Genomic DNA, 19,250 nt, shown 5'->3' with positions numbered 1-19,250 from the left:
TTTAATATCTTTCTTTCCACCACCACAGCAACTTTGTCTGTCCCACTGGTCACTTGCAAGGCTTGAGGCTCAATGCCCAAGCACTAAAGCTGCAAGGCTCGTCTTGTTTCATACTGCAAGTCCTTTACTTAGGCAAAGCCTTTGGCTCTCGATGATTCTTATGAGCTGCATGTGCTTCTGTCTAGTCTTTGAATCTAATTAATCCAAACAAATTCTGTTACGGTATTATCTCAAACAGGGATATATTCATCATGAACAGTGTTGGTAAGCACCTTAAACTGGTGCTTGTTTGGTTTTTTGTCTGCAATAAATATAAAAAACATTGAACTGCATAAGTGGTAAGCTCTATAGTTCTGTCCAAAAAAATCGGTCCTGATGCCTTTAGACATTTTTAATTTTGAAGAAATGCCCAGAATTTTGGGTGCCTTCAGTTTGTTTTTTCATTAATAAGTTTGTGAAGCTGTACAGTCAGAATACAATATGTTTGAAGCTGTGTAAATGTGTACAGAAAGATCCACGTAGGACTATGTATAATAGAATTAAAAGCATAAATAAAATATTCAACAGTGACTTGTGAATATGAATTGTGAAAAGGATGATCTATATTCTATTTAAAGACTGCAGCTTTCAGTCATATTCATTGGCTGCTGCTTTGCACACGTTTACCCACCATCAATGTATTTTCTTGCTATTTTATCCCCTCAAACTTTGTGCCCTTCCAAAGTTTACTATAACACTTTTTTTCAAGAAAAGGTACTGATCAACCTTTGAGGTGAATGCTGGTTTAAAGATTTGTACATAGCATTTGAGAAGTGTGTATCACACATTAAACTTGCAAAGTACAAGCAGAATTCTGAATTGTCATAGTATTTTGAACATGTTTAAACTTTCAAGCTTTATGAAAAAGCTTCCATTGAATTTCTTATGTTTAAATTTAGATGAGTATAAATAAAATATTTGAATTTAAATGGCTTATCTTTCTGATTTAATTTTGATTAAGCATCTATACGAAGATATCAGTCAAGCACCTGAGACAGCTGGGGGAGAGATGAATTAGGACTTGTATGTGTATCCCCAGAGGATTTTGGTGTAAAATTCCATTCTTTGCTTTGGGTAATTAATGCTTTTGAAGGGATTGAACAATATGAATATGCTGCTACATACTCCACACTTTAATCTTGCATCTAAGTAGCGTTTGGGACATCCTAAAGCACTTTGCAGCCAATGGACTAATTTTGAAATGTAATTATACAAGAGCATAAAAGGAGCAGGAGTACACATCCAGCCATTCAAGACTTATTTATCACTGTCATGGCTAATCTTTTACTTTGTTGCTACTTTCCTGGATTATTCCCTTATGCTTATTTAGGAATCTATTCTAATCTGTATTAAATAAATGTGATTGAATCTCTCCAATCCTCCAACGACTTGCCATCCTTTAAACCATGCTAGACATTCTACCCCGGTTTGAGATGCCTCCAGCCTTTAAACCAGTAAGACTCCAAGCTTTCTCTATTTGTGAGTCAATCTCCCTTTCCTCCATCACTTCAGTTCGGTTCCCACCCCCAGCAATTCTAGTTTAAACTCTCCCCAATAGCCTTAGCAAACCTTCCCACCAGGATATTGGTCCCCCTTTGATTCAAGTGCAACCCATCTTTTTTTGTACAGGTCACATCTGCCCCAGAAGAAGTCCCAATGATCCAGAAATCTGAATCCCTTTCCCCACTCCAATCCCTCCGCCACACATTTATCTTCCACCTCATTCTATTCCTGTACTCACTGTCACGTGGCACAGGCAGTACAGTAATCCTGAGATTACTACCTTTCGAGGTCCTGCTTCTCAACTTCTTTCCTAACTCCCTGTAGTTTGTTTTCAGGTCCTCCTCCCTTTTCCTACCTATGGCATTGGTACCAATATGTATCACGACCTCTGGCTGTTCTCCTTCCCGCTCCAAGATATCGTGGACGCAATCAGAAACATCCTGGACCCTGGCACCTGGGAGGCAAACCACCATCCAGTTTCTTTCCTGTGTCCACAGAATCGCCTATCTGACCCCCTAACTATAGAATCCCCTATCACTGCTGCCATTATCTTCCTTTCCCTACCCTTCTGAGCCACAGGGCCAGACTCTGCCAGAGGCATTGACCAGTGTTGCTTCTCCCAGGTAGGCCATCCTCCCCAACAGTACTCAAGCAGGAATACTGATTGTTAAGGGGGACAGCCTCTGGGGTACTCTCTAGTACCTGCTTCTTGCCCTTCACTCTCCTGACTGTTACCCACTTCTCTGTCTCCTGTGGTCCCGGGGTGACCACCTGCCTATAGCTCCTCTATCACCTCCTCACTCTCCCTGACCAGACGAAGGTCATCGATCTGCAGCTCCAGTTCCCTGACGCGGTCGCCAAGGAGCTGTAGCTCGACGCACCTGGTGCGGATGTGGTCGTCCGGGAGTCTCTAGGACCTCCCACATCTGACACCGAGCACTAGCTTCTATCTCGCCAAAATCCTACAAAATTGAAATAACTTCTTTCCCTGTGTATTTAAATCTTGTAATAAAAGTGAATGTATAATTCATTTAATGTCCAAGCACTTGTTACACCTGCATGTTTACCTTCAGAGCGTGTGTACATCGCAGCAGGTTCTTTTGAAAATCAACATTTCCCCATATTTCTATGGGGTAAGCAAAATGGTCTATTTTTCTGTCTTGTACATCAAATTGGAATACCTATTTTTTTTTTTTGCTCATTATCCATTAGCTATATTCTCATTTACTCAACTTGCCCATATCTCCTTGCATTCTCTCCTCATCTCCATTGCAAGTGCACACACGTGCCCCCTCACCTAGTTTTGTATGGTAAGCAAACCTGGAACTGTGATTATTTAGTTTCCTCAGCCAAATTGTTGGCATAAATTGTGGGTAATAACAGCCCTTGTGCTGATCCCTGTGGTATCCCACTAGTCATGTGCTTCTCTGGCTGGAAGCCGATGCTTATTATCACAGGTCTTTGGGTTACAACTGCTGCACGAGTGTTTGAATCAGGAGACGGGCATAATCAATTTGCTTGATACTGCAGGCAGATTTTGCTGTTTGGGAACTGCTACATTTTTATGGCATGCAATCTTTCAGTTATGAACAGGTGACGGGAATGTTTCCCTGCTGCTATCACGGATGAACTGTACTTTGGTATTCTCAATGCATATTTGTATGTTGTCCTGATCAGCCAGTGGGACCTTTTAATGAAAATTTCTGGAAAATCACTGTTCTCCCCCTTTCCCCAACAGTCATTTTGCTATTTATATTTGTAGAACTCCAGCATATTAGCCAATCAGTTTTCCTCTGCTGTGTTGGGAACAATAATTGATAATTTTGTGACTACTGTTGGTTCATGTTTTCCAACATGCTTGATTGTCCTCAATTCTCTGCATAGGATATCTTATACCACCTGATTAACAAGTGAATGTTGGCCCACCTTCCATGCATTGCTATGTTGTCAACAAAAGTGAGTTTTATCTCTCAAGCAAGAGAAAATCTGCAGATGCTGGGAATCTCAGCAGGCCAGGCAGCATCTATGAAAATATGTACAGTTGAGCATTCTACGCTCAGTCCGTCAGAACAAGCAGGATCTCCCAGTGACCACCTGTATTAATTCCACTTCCCATTCCAATATGTCCATCCATGGCCGCCTCCACTGTTGGGATAAGGCCACACTTAGTTTGGAGGAACAACACTTGTATATCGTTTGGGTAGCCTCCAATTTGATGGCATGAACATAGATTTCTCAATCTTCCAGTAATGTCTCCTCCACCCCCCTTCACCATTTCCCACCCCTTTGCCCCCCTCTCATGTTATCTCCTTGCCCGCCCCTCCCCTCCCCTCTTCTTTCTTCCATGGCCTTCTGTCTCTTTCACTTTTTGCTTCATCACTCCCCCCCCCCCCAACTCCAAGTTGCACCTATCTCTCACCTTCCCCTACCTTTCAAATCTACCCCTCAGCTTTTTTTTTCTCTAGTCCTGCGGAAGGGTTTTGGTATGAAGCATCGACTGTACTTTTTTCCATAGGTGCTGCCTGGCCTGTTGAATTGCTCCAGCATTGTGTGTGTGTGTGTGTTGCTGAGTTTTATCTCTGTACTTTTACTGTTGCACGGGTGAGATGTGCGTGTGTGTGTGTTGCTGAGTTTTATCTCTACTTTTACCACTGCATGGGTGAGATGAAGGAATGGTTGTGTTTAGCTTGAATTTCAAAACTTCTCAGGATACAGCATGACCTCCGTACCCAAAGCAGTGTCCTACATCATCCTGAACCGAGAGTGCTGCTTAACAGAGTAAGATGTCCTACATCATCCTGCACCGAGAGTGCCGCTTTAACAGAATAAGATGCTTCAGTGTGAAGCAAAATTGGACACTGGCACAAAAGGAATTACAGGTGTAAAAATGATTTGTCTTTAGTATCTTAAAATGGGTAAAGAATTCAAAAGGGGGTTTGGACCCAAGGAGGCTAAGGGAGGAGGTACAGAAGCCTGAAGGTGACAGTGATTTAGGAACAGCTTCTTCCCCCTGCCATACCATTCCTAAATTGATATTGAACCTTGAAACTCACTTTACCTCATTTTTTCTTCTTATATTACTAATGTTTTTGCAATATTTTAAATCTATTTAATACAGTATACACATTTGTACTTTAATTGATTTACTTTTTTTTTTCTCTCTATTATGTATTGCATTGAACCGCTGCTGCTAAGTTAACAAACTTCACTACACATGCTGGTGATATTCTGATTCTGAAGGTTACAGGTAGTAGTAATAGAATGTAAAGTGGGTTGAAGGAGATTATTCAGTTTCCTTTCGATAATAACATTAGAGATATTAGGGGACCAGTGACCAATGTCAGTTAGCAAACAACATTGTTGGAAGTAAATACTGCTGGCTGAGTGGATGTAGAGTAGAAGGTGGGAAGCTGGCTGGAAAATGAGCTGAGAGAGGATGTGGTGGAGGTGGGCACATGAATTGTAAGGTTTAGTGGACAGATGTGCCAAAGCGAGGCAGATTACAGCTGCTGAAAAGTGGAGCCAAAAAGCCTGCTGGAGGAAGTCAGCAGGACAGACAGGTGTGGGGTGCGATGGATGGAATGTTCCTCTATAAATACACCTGACCTATCGAGTTCTTCCAGTTTGTTTTTTTTTTGTTATATACAACTTGGACTTGAACCAACCTGCACTACCCTAACCGCTACCTCAGCGATGGAACTCTGCTTTGAATGCCACCGACATGACCGTCTTTCCCTTTGCCTCACTCAGGTCTGGTTTTCGCAATCGTTTCCACTCTCTTTGCCACCGTGTACGATATATGTATATGTCTGTTGACTGTACTTGCGTGCCTGTGATACTGCTGCATCAGTTTTTCAAAGTGCCTGAACTTCACCAAACTTATGCACACGACAGTAAGTTCGGTTTGACTTGACTCGTGCAACACACAAAATGCTGGATGAACTCAGCAGGTCAGGCAGCATCTGTGGGAAAGGGCACACAGTCAACGTTTCGGACCGAGACCCTTCATCAGGACCAGGATCATGACTTGACCCATGACTATTTGAGCTGGGCTGGGGAGTGAACAGATTTAGGTTGCAAACATGTGGCAGCAAAATGGACTCGTCAACAGTCTTCCAGGGTTAGTCGAGTTGGGCTGTATCTATGACTATTGAAAGGGGCTTCGCATTTCTGAAACTGATTGAACATCGCGCTGGGGTGAACTAGAGGGTTGTTATTAGGGGTAAATGCTCAGGCTACCAGCGTCTGAAGTTCCGCGACCCGAATTGTGCGAAGTCTCTCGCTCGCCGTCCGAGCAGAGGAAATGACATCACGGGAGGGTCAGAGGTCAGCACGGTGATGGCGCAGCGCAGCTGGAGTTTGAGCGTGTGAAACCTGCCGCTAGTAAGTTCCAGCTAACGGGTAGGGTGCGGAACCGGGCTCGGGGCTGAGATTGAGTTTTGAGAAGGGACGAGGCCGAGGGCTCGAGCAGACGGACAGTGGATGCTGGAGTCGGAAAAGTTGACTGTTGCTCTTTAAAAGCAGATGCTCTGCTGGGGTGATGGCCGCCTTGGGTCAATTAGTTTGCTGGTTGGGGCCTTGTCTATTTATTTAAGGGAGGAGATGGAATAACGTTCATCTCCTGCACACTTCACCGAGCATGATGGCCACCGGAGATCTTCGCATGGGAGTGTATGGAGCGAAGCTTGTGCCCCGCTGGGCTTTGTGGATTTTTAAGTTTCGACCAAGTTTTTGCAGCAACGGTGCATCACGCAGTGCGGGCTCTGTTCGTTTGGGAGCATTGCTCTGAATTTGGAATCAAGGAGAAAACACTCTCCTGATTGGAATCTCACTTTGCACAAAGCTAGACGCATCTGTTTGTTGCTAGATATCTTGGCCTCAGTATGTTACTGCCGGAGTTCGTCGGGGCAGTTTCTACGCCTCAAGCCAACGCCTCAACAAGAAGTAGGAATATCTACTGATTGCAGAATATTTAATTTAATTTACTTATTGAAAATGAATCACTGCATTCCTGGAACTAGACCGTGTTTGGGTATGGCTGATATGTGGTGAGTTTTGAGATCAAGTGCCAGAGAGTCTTCACTTAGCTATTCAGTGGAATTATTATCACAAGTTGGCAGGTTGATCACCATCAGTCAAGAACCTGGATCACTCACTTGCACACTGTGGGTACTGCCACAGATCAGAACCTGGGTGGAAGTAGCTAACTTTCCACGTACAGGCACAAATCGTGAATACATGGAATACTTTCCACTTGTCTGCAGCTCAACAACAGTCAAAATGCTGTGATACCATCTGGTCGAGCATTTGCTTTAAGCTGGTTAAACATCCAAGTCATTCCACTGGTATTCTTTGATAGTAGTGTTTGCCTTGCACTAGGTGCATGAGTAACTCATGAAAGCCTTTGCTAGGAACTGCTCCACTCAGTATGTGTTGTCTGTTACCCAGAAGGGAAAAGACAGAGTACTGGGGAATAACATATGTAACGTTATGTGCTTGTTTATACGTTGTCGATCTTGGACCTCATTCAAAGCAGCCATAGGACAAAAATGCACATTGCTGAAATGCTGGATCATAAAAGGCAGACAAAATTGAAAAGGGTGAATATAGGACGAAGGTGCTGTATTTGAATACATGCAGTATACAGAATAAGGTAGATAAACATGCAGCACAGTTAACAGATTAACAGGTATGATGTTGCAGGCTTGACTGATAGAAGATTATAGCTGGGAGCTGTATGTCCAAGGATATACATCATATTGAAAGCACAGGCGGGAAGGTAGAGGGGGTGGCGTTGCCCTTTTGATAAAAAATGAATTCAAATAATTGGAGAGAGGTGACATGGGGTTGAATCATTGTGGATAGAGCTAAGGAAGGGCAAGGGTAAAAAGACCCTGATGGGAGTTCTATGCAGATCCCCAAACAGTACAAGTTACAATGGGAGATAGAAAATGGATGCCAAAAGGGCAATGTTGGTGCTGGATTCCAGGAGGGGGAATTTCTAGAGTGTCTATGAGATGGCTTTTTAGAGCAGTTTGTGATTGAGCCCACGAGGAGATCAGCTATTCTGGAGTGGGTGTTGTGCAATGAACCAAAATTGATTAGAGAACTTAAGGTAAAAGAACCCGAAGGGGCAAGTGATCAGAATATGATTGAATTCACCTTGAAATTTGAGGATAATCTAAAATCGGATGTGTCAGTATTACAGTGGAGTAAAGGGAATTACGGAAGCGTGAGAGAGCACTTGGCCAGAAAAGAGCACCGGCAGGGATGACAGCAGAGCAAGCAATGGCTGGAATGTCTGGACACAATACAGAAGGCACTGGATATATATACGTCTCAAAGAGGAAGATGTATTCCAAAGGCAAGATGACACAACCATGGCTGACCCACCATAAAAGCCAAAGAAAGGTCATATAATAGAACAAAAATTAGTGTGAAGTTTGAAGATTGGGAAGCTTTTAAATACCAACAGAAGACAACTAAAAATGTTATTAAGAAGGTAAAGATGGAATACAAAAGTAAGCTAGCCAATAATATTAGGATACTATACATTTCTTCAGATGCATAAAGTATAAAAGAGAGGTGAAGTGGATATTGGACCACTGGAAAGTGATGCTGGAGAGGTAGTAATGGGAGACAACAAAATACCGGACAATCTGAATAAGTATTTTGTGTCAGTCTTCACTGTAGAAAAGACTAGCAGCATGGTGGAAGTTTCAGGGGGTTATGAATCTGTGAAGTTACCATTACTAGAGAGAAGATTCTTGGGAAACTGAAAGGTCTGAAGGTAGGTAAGTCACTTGGACCAGATGGTGTACACCCAGACGTGGCTGAAGAGATTGTGGAGGCATTAATAATGATCTTTCATGAATCACGAGATTCTGGAATGGTTATGAAAGATAGGAAAATTGCAAATGTTACTCCACTCTTCAAGAAGGGAGAGAGGCAGAAGAAAGGAAACTATGGGCTAGTTAGTCTGACCTTAGTGGTTGGGAAGATTTGGAGTCAATTATTAAGGATGATGTTTAAGAATACTTCAAGGCACATGATAAAATAGGCCTAGTCAGCATGGATTCCTCAAGGGAAAATCTTGCCTGACAGATCTGTTGGGAGTTCTTTGAAGAAATAACAAGATAGATAGATATACTTTATTGATCCTGAGGGAAATTGGGTTTTGTTACAGCCACACCAACCAAGAATAGAGCATAAATATAGCAATACAAAAACCACAAACAATCAAACAACAAAATGCAAACTATGCCAGATGGAAATGAGTCCAGGACCAGCCAAGCAGAAAAGACAAATGAGAATCGGTTGATGTTGTGCACTTGGATTTTCAGAAGGCCTTTGACAAAGTGCCACACGTGAAGCTGCTTGAGAAGCTACAAGCCCATGGAATTACAGGAAAGATTCTAGCATGCATAAAGCAGTGGCTGATTGGCAGGAAGCAAAGAGTGGGAATAAAGGGCACCTTTTGCAGCTGGCTGTTGGTAACTCGCAGTGTTGTGGTCTGTGTTGGGACCGATTCTTATTACATTATATGTCAATGATTTGGATGATGGAATTGATGGCTTTGTTGGAAAGTTTGCAGACGATATGAAGGTAGGTGGAGAGGCAGGTAGTTTTCAGGAAGTAGAGAGACTTAGACAGATTAAGATTATGGGCAATGAAATGGCAGGTGGAATGCAGTTTGATAGAAGAAATGAAAGAGTTGACTATTTTCTAAATGGAGAGAAAATATTTTTAAAAAAAAACTGCAGTGCAAAGGGACTTGGGAGTCCTTGCAACACACACAAAATGCTGGATGAACCAGCAGGCAAGGTAGAAATCAGTATTCATGCCATCAGGTTGGAGGCTCCCCAGGGTCTGATTTCTCGAACTTTTGGTAATGCCCCCACCCCCTTCATTATTTCCCATCCCCTTTTCCCTCTCTCATCTTATCCCTTGCCTGCCCATTGCCTCCCTCTGGTGCTGCTCCCCGCTTTTCTTTCTTACATGGCTTACAAGGATGTTGCCTGGATTGTGTGGATAGTCAGAGGCTTTTTCCCAGGGCTGAAATGGTTGCCACAAGAGGACACAGGTTTAAGGTGCAGAGAAGATGTCAGGGGTAAGTTTTTTTACTCAGAGAGTGGTGAGTGTGTGGAATGGGCTGCAGGCAACGGTGGTGGAGGCGGATACGATAGGGTTTTAAGAGACTTTTGGATAGGTTCATGGAGCTTAGAAAAATAGAGGGCTATAGGTATGTCTAGTAATTTCTAAGTTAGGGACATGTTCGACACAACTTTGTGGGCCGAAGGGCCTGTATTGTGCTGTAGGTTTTCTATGTTTCTGTTCTCTCCTATAGGACTCCCTCTTCTCCAGCTCTGTATCTCTTTCACCAGTCAACCTCCCTGCTCTTTACTGCCCTCCAGGTTTCACCTATCACCTTGTGTTTCTCTCTCCCCTCCCCCACCTTTTAAATCTACTCCTCAGCTTTCTTTTCTCCAGTCCTACCTAAGGGTCTTGGCTTGAAACGTTGACTGTATTTTTTTTCCATAGATGCTGCCTGGCCTTCTGAGTTCCTCCAACATTTTGTGTGTGTTGCTTGGATTTCCAGCATCTGCAGATCTTCTCTTGTTTGGGATTCCTTGTGCAGGATTCCCTAAAGGTTAATTTACAAGTTGAATCTGTGATGAGGAAGGCAAATGCAATGTTAGCATTCATTTCAAGAGGACTAGAATATATAAGCAAAGATGTAATGTTGAGACTTTGTAAAGCACTGGTATTGCGAGCAGTTTTGGGCCCCTTATTCTTACAAAGAATGTGCTGAAACTGGAGAGCGTTCAAGGGAGTTTCATGAAAATGATTCCAGGATTGAACGGCCTGTCATATGAAGAGTGTTTGATGGCTCTGGGCTTGTATTCTCTAGAATTCAGAAGAATGAGGGGTGGCCTCATTGAAACCTATTGAATGGTGAAAGGCCCTGATTGAGTGCATGTGGAAAGAATGTTTCCTATGGTGGGAGAGTCTAAGACCAGATGACATAGCCTCAGAATAGAGGAGTGTCCTTTTAGAATGGGGATGAAAAATTTCTTTAGTCAGAAAGTCGTGAATCTGTGGATTTCTTTGCCACAGGCAGCTGTGGAGGCCAAGTCTTTATGCATATTTAAGGTAGAGGCTGAAAGATTCTTGATTGGTCAGGGCGTGAAGTGATACGGGGAGAAGGCAGGAGATTGGGACTGAGGAAAATTGGATCAGCCATGATGAAATGGCAGAGCAGTTTCCATGGGCCTAATGGCCTAATTGTGCTCCTATATCTTATGATCTTATAGTTTATTCAGTGTACATTCTTTTAGTGGTGGTCAACAAACTTTGTCTTTAGTGGCATTTGGATCTGTTGTCATGGCAACAGTGGAGTCAATTATATTCCGGGATGTGAGGTTACATTGCGATGGAATACAGTTTTGCTGCAGATGGCAATATTGTATAGTTTTGACCTTTTAGATCTGTTTGAAATCTATCCTATTTAGCATGGTTATGATTTTATGTTACATAACAGAAACCATCTTCAGTGAGAAGATGGGATTTTACCAGGCATAACGCAAACGTCGATACATTTGCCGATGACTGAATCTCAGATGATAAGATGTGCAGGAGTGAGATAAATTGGGTAGTTGAGTGGTATAGCAACAACAACCTTGCGCTCAATGTTAGTAAGACCAAAGAATTGATTTTGGACTTCAGGAGGGAACCCACTCCAGTCTTCATTGAGGAGTCAGCAGTGGAAGGTTTGAGCAGTTTCGAGTTCCTGGGTGTCAACATCTCTGAAGCCCTGGGCCCTGCATAGTGATGCAATTACAAAGAAGGCTTGCTAGTGGCTATATTCCATTAGGAGTTTGAGGAGTTGTTGTCTGTCACCAAAGACTCGTACTTGCCTCCCCAGCACCCCAGCATCGAGGACATCTTCAACAGATGATTCATCATAAAGGTGGCATCCAGCATTAAGGACCCCCAACATGCAGGACATCCCCTCTTTTCATCATTACCATCAGGGAGGGGGTAAAGGAACCTGAAGACACACAGTTAATGTTTTAGGAACGGTTTCTTCTCCTGCTCCATCAGATTTCTGAATGGTCCATGAACACTATGTCACTATTTTTGCTTTTTTTTGCATGACTTTCTTATTGTAATCTATAGTATGTTCTTACGTATTGCACTGTACTGCTGCCACAAGCCAACAAATTTCATGACATATACCAGTGATAATAAACCTGATTCTGATACCATTACTAATGCTGGAATTTTGTTTAATTTCATGGTTTACTGTAACTAAATTTAATCCCCACTTGCCACAATTCTGATTTGAATTTGTATTTCTGTATGATAAATGCAGGACTTTAGATTACTTGCCCAGAAATATCATCATCATCATTACGTACCGTGTTGTATGACAGGGCTGATCATGGTCCCTGACCGTGATTGCTCTTGGCAAATTTTTCTACATAATTGGTTTTCCATTGCCCTCTTCTGGGCAGTGTATTTACAAGATAGGTGACCTCAGCCATTATCAATACTCTTCAGAGATTGTCTGCCTGGTGTCTGTCATTGGCCGCATAGCTAGGATTTGTGACTTGCACCAGCTGCTCATATGACCATCCACCATCTGCTCCCATGGCTTCACGTGACCCTGATCAGGGGGCTGAGGAGGTGCTGCACCTTGCCCAAGGGTGACCTGCAGGCCAGTGGAAGGATGGAGCACCTTACACTTTCCTTGGAAATGAAAAATACACTTTTAGTAGCGACATATCTCCACCACTCTGTGGTCTGGGTTCTTGTGCCAACGGAAGATCCAAATCCCTTGATTCGTTTGTTTGAATTTTATTTGTTTTAATGACATAGTTTTGTGCGTTTAACGTGTTACTTCTATGGTGTAATGTCCCATCAATTGGATGGTTTTACTTTCCTCACCAAAAGTTACCAATAATAGTTTTTGTTTTGAAAAATGTCATTACATAATTCTGATTGTCTTTTCTTGTATATGCATAAATGTTAGTGACGAACGTTTAGAATGTATAATGAATTGAGGATTTGTGTTGCAGGACATGCCGGCCACTTGTGATTCCATAATAGAAGACATTGAAGATATTGTGTCAGCACAAGATCCCAAACCACATGACCGACTGTTGGTGAGGAAGAGCATTGTACCTCATGTTAGAAAGAGAAATAAACACAAGCAGGATGGGTGGACTGAAGATTTACAGGCTGATAGGTGAATTCTAATTCCATCATTCGTTAATATTTACAGTTTCATGTAGAAATCGTTTCAGTTGTGATTTTGTTGCTGCCATGGCTCTGGAAATCTCAGGGAAATAAGAAATAATATCTTAAGTAATTGAAATCATGTTTTTGTGACCAGCTTATAACCTTTGGTTTGGTTCTCCTTGTCTTAGTCTTAACTTCTTTTCTTTGTCATGGAACTGAATATGACTTTACTAGATTTTCATAGCTCCTTTAATACTGAAAATTGCACTGAGGCATTACATATCAGAGTTACAAGTGAATTAATATTGACCTGTACCAGTACGTATGAGAGGTGAGACTATAGAAAGATTTGAAAAGGATGAACATTTAAAAAATGGAGGCATTGCTCAAGTCACCGGCCAATGGTGCAGTGGCATTAGCATCGGACATCAAGGCAAATGGTCCCAGGTTCGAATCTGGCCAGCTCCTTGTACGCTTTCCAGTCGTGCTGGGTTGAGTGTTGAGTTAGCAACTCGGTCTCATAAACAAACAGACAAATTCTAAGGAAGTGGCACAGATGCCGCCTGAAAAGAACAACGTTGCTCAGGTAGGAATTGTTTTAAGTCAGGAAGTAAATAATACCATTCCTGAAGATGTTTTAGGTTGCAGAGAGGGGTAGGATAGAGAGAACAAGGAAAATAGGATTGAGATTGCTCTGTACCCTACAATATTTAATTTATGCACTTTGCTTATCTATGCGTAATGCACTTGTAGGTTGAATTCTTACTTTCCTGTGTTGTGTGTTACATGTACGACTGTGCTTTACACCCTGGTCTGGAGAAACGTTATCTTGTTTGGCAGTATCCATGTATATAGTTAAATTACAATAAACTTGACTTGAGCTTGAACTAATGCTGATACCTGTGGAACTCACTTGCATTTTTCACCATTTTCTTTCCATATCTTATCATACCCTATTCAACCTAAGATTTGTGTTTCTGGTAGGACTTGACTAAGGAGATCCAAACAGACTTAATTTTTCATAATGAAAACAAGAAACACTGGAAGAACGCAAGGGGGCAGCAGCAGTGGAAAGAGAAGCAGAGTTGATGTTTCAAATGAGTGACTTCTTCGGAACTGGAACAATGAGAAAACAAGCATGTTTTAAATTGTAGAGAGGGGTCATGTCGAGACACCAAAGAGAATACCGTTGAGGTTGAGATTACTCTGCTGATACAAGTGGGTATCCTGTCTGAGGGATGGTGTTGGGTTAAAAGCAGAAAATGCTAGAAAAGCACTTACCAGTTACTGTTGCTGCCCTTTCCACAGATGCTGCCTGGGTTGCTGAGTGTTTCCAACATCTTTCATTTTCCTGAAGATTTCCAGTAGATTTTTAACTTTGATGGATGCTTACTGATCATCGCTGATCTCTCTGGAGGAGTTGAAATAAAGAGAGATAAATGAGAGCTGTACACAGGACGGGCCTGGGCTGTTCAGAGCACAGTTACTCAAATGAAAAATAAAATGCTGGAAATCCTCAGCAGGTCAGGCACCTTTTGTTGAGGTAGAAAAATCGGACCCATACCACTGGTGGATTACCATGCATCTGACCACTTCTGACAAGTTCTAGTTCAATTTACTGTCATTCAACCGTACACATGTATACTGCCAAATGAAACAACATTTCTCTGTACCAAGATGCACCAAATACTACATATAACTAACACATAGAGTAATACTACTATAAGTATATTAACAAATAATAAGGTGCATTTACGACACAAGTTAAAAAGTAAACAGTACAATGTTACTGGCGCTTCATAAGTGATGAGACCTGGGTGCTGGCGAGGAGTACAGTAGTCTTTTGATCTGGGGCAGAAGCTGTTTCCCATCCTAACAGTTCTTAGCCTAATGCTACGGTACCTCCTGCCTGATGGCAGGGGGTCAAGATGTTTGTTGGACTGGAGGGAAGGCCCTGAGTTTGCAGCGCTCCTGATGAATATCTCTGATGGTGGAAGAGACACCCCGATGATCCTCTCAGTAGTTCTCGGAATTCTTTGTAGGGACTTGCAATCAAATGCCTCTTCACATGAATAGGCTAACAATCATAGTTAGGTAAGGAGTTTAAGACTATTAGATTAGATGAAGATATTTACATTGCTAAAAATAGTAGGGCAACAGTGATTAGGATAGTTATGGGAAACAGCAAGAATTAACCCCAAAATGATAGATATTTATAAAATGAAAGTTTGCAAGAGCTTGTACAGCCGTGTAAAAAGAAATAACAGAAAATAAAGCTGTGATTTTCTTAGGAAGCAAAGGCAGGTGAAGTTATTGTGGTGAGAAATGACATAGTGGAAGCTTTAAATCTTTTATGTCTTCATGTACTGGCGAAAAGAAATGGTGCAATATTAAAGTTCTAATGGCATTGAGGACCTTAAAATAGTAATAAATATAAATTAAACAAAAGGACTAAAAGTATATAAATCCTAAAGACCTTATTGGCTGCATCCCATGATTGCAAGATATTTGTTGACAGAGATCCATTTTGTGATCTTCAGGTTCTGAAATAATTCCAACTGTTAAAAATGTCATACTGATATTTCTAAAGGAGGGAGAAAAAAATTGTCATAAGCTAGGTGTAAGGTGGTGGGGGAGGGAGGCAATGAAGAGGTGGAGGGAGGAAGACAGTACTGATTGGAGCAATACCCAAGACGGGAAGGTGTTTGTGGTTATTGAAGGCCACTCTTAATCATTTAAATGCTTAGTATCAGCATTGCCTTGGTTCCCAGAGATAATTAAACTGTCTACACTGTGGGGGTGGAGCAGGTCAGAGCTCAGGAGTGTGGTGTGGCTCGGCACTGAAAATCCCCAAAAGCTTTCTGTTCTCTATAAAACAGGCCAGGGGAAATATGGAGCACTCTCCTGGATGTGTACAACTATAACAATAATTTAAATTTTGTATACAGCAGTCTGTTTTAAGTAGATTCCAGTCATCATCTTAAAAGTTGACCCCTTCCATCATGGTTATAGTATATACTCTTTACAGCACGCACTGTGGCAGCTCCAAAACATGTAACCCTTATCTGGTCATATAATCACAGTTCCTTCTCATTGTTAATGGGTGAACATAACTAAAAGTGCTGTTGATGCAGATTCATAGGAACTCAAGTACAGTGCTGTGCAAAAGCCTTACACACATAGATATCTATCTAGGGTGCCTAAGACTTTTGCAGGGTATTGTATTTGTGAATGTGGAGCAGAGAGTGCGTTTGTAAATCTGGTGGAAGGGAAAGGATGTTGGGAATGACGAGGGTGGAACGCCACAAGAGGGGTTTGGGACAGGTGGCAGAGGAGTGCCAGAGGTGGGGGTGGCGCAGGTGCAGACACACCCAGCTCTGAGACACCAGGTGAGGTCATTTGATTCCAATCAATTGATTTATTGATCTGGTGCTTTCTCTCTCTTCCCCTTCTTCTGACCTTGATTCCTCTCTCCCTGCCTCCTTCAAGCTCTCAGTCCACAATAGAGACTCGTGTCATAATATGGTTTATCATCAATCATATGTCATGAAATTTGTTTTATTTTTTGTAGCAGCAGTACAGTGTAATACAGAAAATTAGTTCAGTATTGTGCAAATATCTTAGGCACCCTGACTATATATGTGTGCCTAAGACTTTTGCACAATAGTGTAGTTCAAGTAAGTAGCACATTGCTGCCTTCTCAAAAGGTAATTGGAAAGAAGTTATTACTGTCAGTTCTTGAGAGATCCTAAGAACTTAGTGAGTTATATCCAAGAGATTTGAAAGCTGTAGAGTTTTTACAGTTGTTTTATCTTTAGGTTCTGTATGATTACTGCAGATTAGTGAGTCACAATTGTGTCCCTGCCATTTAAGAAAGGAATGTGAAAATGGGGAACTATTGACCTACACTTGGTACTGTGGAAAGTGCTGAAATCTCCAATGAAGGATATAAAAGTAGAATACCTTTAAAAAGAGCCATAGGATTTGGCACTTCATGCCAATGTAGGAAAATGGAAATCATGCTATTCTAATGTGTTGTTCTCGGAGGGTAATACTAATCGGAGACCAATGAATATACTTAGAATGTCAGATTTTTTTTAAAATACAAAGTACCCCATAAAAGATTGGTCAACAAGGTCAAAGTTCATGGAGTTGGGAGTAATATGCTGGTAAAGATTTTGAATTGCCTACTAGAAATCACAGGAGTAGAAATTTCTCAGGTTGTCAGGTTGTAACTAGTGCAATACCAAAGCAGTTGATGTTTAGGTCTTCGAGGTTTGTCAATAATTTGGCTGAGGGGACCAAATGCCATATTCCTAAGTTTGTAATTAGGTAATTGAGAATAGGAAGGAGTGTGTCTGAAGGCTTCATTGGGATATACAGTAGATAAGCTAGAAGCGTAGGTGATAATGTGGTAAATGGAATTTAATATGGACAGATGTGGCTTTGTTCATCAGTTTGCAAAACAGAACAGAGTATTTTTCAAATTACGAAATATAGGGAAATGCTTCTGTACCACTTTCTGCAAATGCATCCTCATTTGCCTCATTGGGAAACTACAGTCAACATAGATTGGTAATAATGTCTCTTCAGTGGCAATCCATGCAGGCACACCTTAAGGATGTGTGCTTGGCCCACTGCTCTTCTGTGATTTGATGGCAAAGAGCGGGTCAAACACCATCTATAGATTGAAAGATGACGCTGTGGTTGTTAAAGTCATTGATGGGGATGAAGAGATTTACGAGTATGAGATAGATTAGCTGGTTGAATAGCTTCGCAACAATGACTTCAATAGGTACATTTAATGTCAGAGAAATGTATAAAATATACATCCTGAAATTCTTTTACTTTGCAAACATCCACGAAAACAGAGAGTGCCCCAAAGAACGAATGACAGTTAAATGTTAGAACCCCAAGGCGCCCCCCCCGCCCAGCTTCTCCCGAGCATAGCAGGAGCAAAGTGACGTTCCCCCCTCCCCCACCAGCAAAAAAGCATCTGCACCCTTTACTGAGCACTCAAGCGTGCAGCAAAGCATCAGACTTGCAGTACCCCAAAGACTGCTCGTCACCCTGTATTTCGACATATCACAGGCTCTCTCTCTCCCTAATAAGGGAAAAAGAGGTGCCTCTGTTTCGCAGTGAGAGAGGAGACATAACAAACTACTTACTAATTTATGATGTTAAAAGTCTGTTGCATTGCTTTTTCCGAGCTCTGTGCCCAAAGAACGCGGGGCTCTGGGCACACAGCCAGCAACCAGCTTACTGCTTTCGATCTTCCGTGTACTCCCACAACACATCTGGCGGCGGCACTGACCTCGAATCCGCCCGCCTCCAGAGCTACGAAAATTCGGCACCCTGAAGGCGTGTTAGTCTTCCAGCCGCGTCCTTGGCATATTGAAAAGCGGCCGGTCATGAGGCCCTGAGAGTGGGTCCCATTTCCACAAAGAACCGAAGTCAGCGTGTAACTCTAGGTCAGGGTCTTCAAAAGAACCCTGAACAGGAAAAAAGGAGATATTAAAGATAGAAATAGGGCTGTTTCCGAAGAGGCAAGCAAAGGAGTCGCCGTCGTCCTAAGCTCCGCCCCTCAGTCTTGCATTCAATTTCAGCGAAACCAAGGAATTGATTGTGGACTTCACGAAGTGGAAGTTGGGAGAACACAAAGCAATTCTCATTGAGGGGCCAGTGGTAGAAAGGGTAAGCAGCTTCAAATTCCTGGGTGTCAACACCTTTAGCAACCTAACCTGGGCCCAACACATTAACACAATCACGAAGAATCTACACTAGCAGCTCTACTTCGTCAGGAGCTTGAGGAGATTTCATATGCCGCCAAAGACTTGCAGATTTGTACAGATATACACTGGAGAGCATGCTGACCGGCTGCATCACAGCCTGGAATGGAGGCAACACTGCACAGGATCGCAAGAGGCTGCAGTGAGTTATAGACCCAGCTGGTTCCATCATGGGTACAATCATTGAGAATATCTTCAAGAACAGTGCCGTAAGAAGGTGGCATCCTTCTCCAAGAGCCCTCATCATCTGGGAGGTGCCCTCTTGTTATTACTATCTTGGAGAAGGTACAGGAGCTTAAAGACATGCACTCAGTGGTTTAGGAATAGGTTCTTCCTTCTGTCATCAGATTTCTAAATGGTCCATCAACATTTGCTAAGTCCTTTTGTTTACATTACTTAATTTGTAATTTATAGTAATTTTATTGCTGTGCATTGTATTGCTGTTGTGAGACAACAAATTTCATATCATACACTAGTGCCCACTTTATTAGGTACTTCCTATACCTAAAATAGAGGCCACTGAGTGTATGTTCATGGTCTTTTGCTGCATAGCCCATCCACTTCAAGGTTCAATGTGCTGTTGGTACTCAGATGCTCTTCTGCACACCACTGTTACGTGATTATTTGAGTTACTGTTGCCCTCCTGTCGGCTTTAACAAATCTGGCCATTCTCCT

At 42.2% G+C, this 19,250-nt stretch overlaps 1 protein-coding gene across 2 annotated transcripts in view; it reads left to right on the top strand.

Moving 5' to 3' along the window:
* The first annotated feature begins 5,854 nt into the window (after positions 1–5,854).
* cdkal1 (CDK5 regulatory subunit associated protein 1-like 1) overlaps positions 5,855–19,250 on the top strand; it is a 524,935-nt gene continuing 511,539 nt past the window's right edge. Inside the window, exons 1-2 of one of the 2 annotated variants that reach the window (XM_072283563.1) lie at positions 5,855–5,925; positions 12,624–12,710. In XM_072283563.1, coding sequence (XP_072139664.1) covers positions 12,697–12,710 — 14 coding nt within the window. In that variant the 5' untranslated portion in view covers positions 5,855–5,925; positions 12,624–12,696. Of the gene's footprint in view, positions 5,926–12,623; positions 12,794–19,250 lie in introns of both variants that reach the window. The other variant, XM_072283562.1, reaches the window with a different exon arrangement.

Source organism: Mobula birostris, chromosome 19 (assembly GCF_030028105.1).
Source record: "Mobula birostris isolate sMobBir1 chromosome 19, sMobBir1.hap1, whole genome shotgun sequence".
Lineage (NCBI taxonomy): Eukaryota > Metazoa > Chordata > Chondrichthyes > Myliobatiformes > Myliobatidae > Mobula > Mobula birostris.
This window is presented reverse-complemented; position numbering and strand designations above follow the sequence as displayed.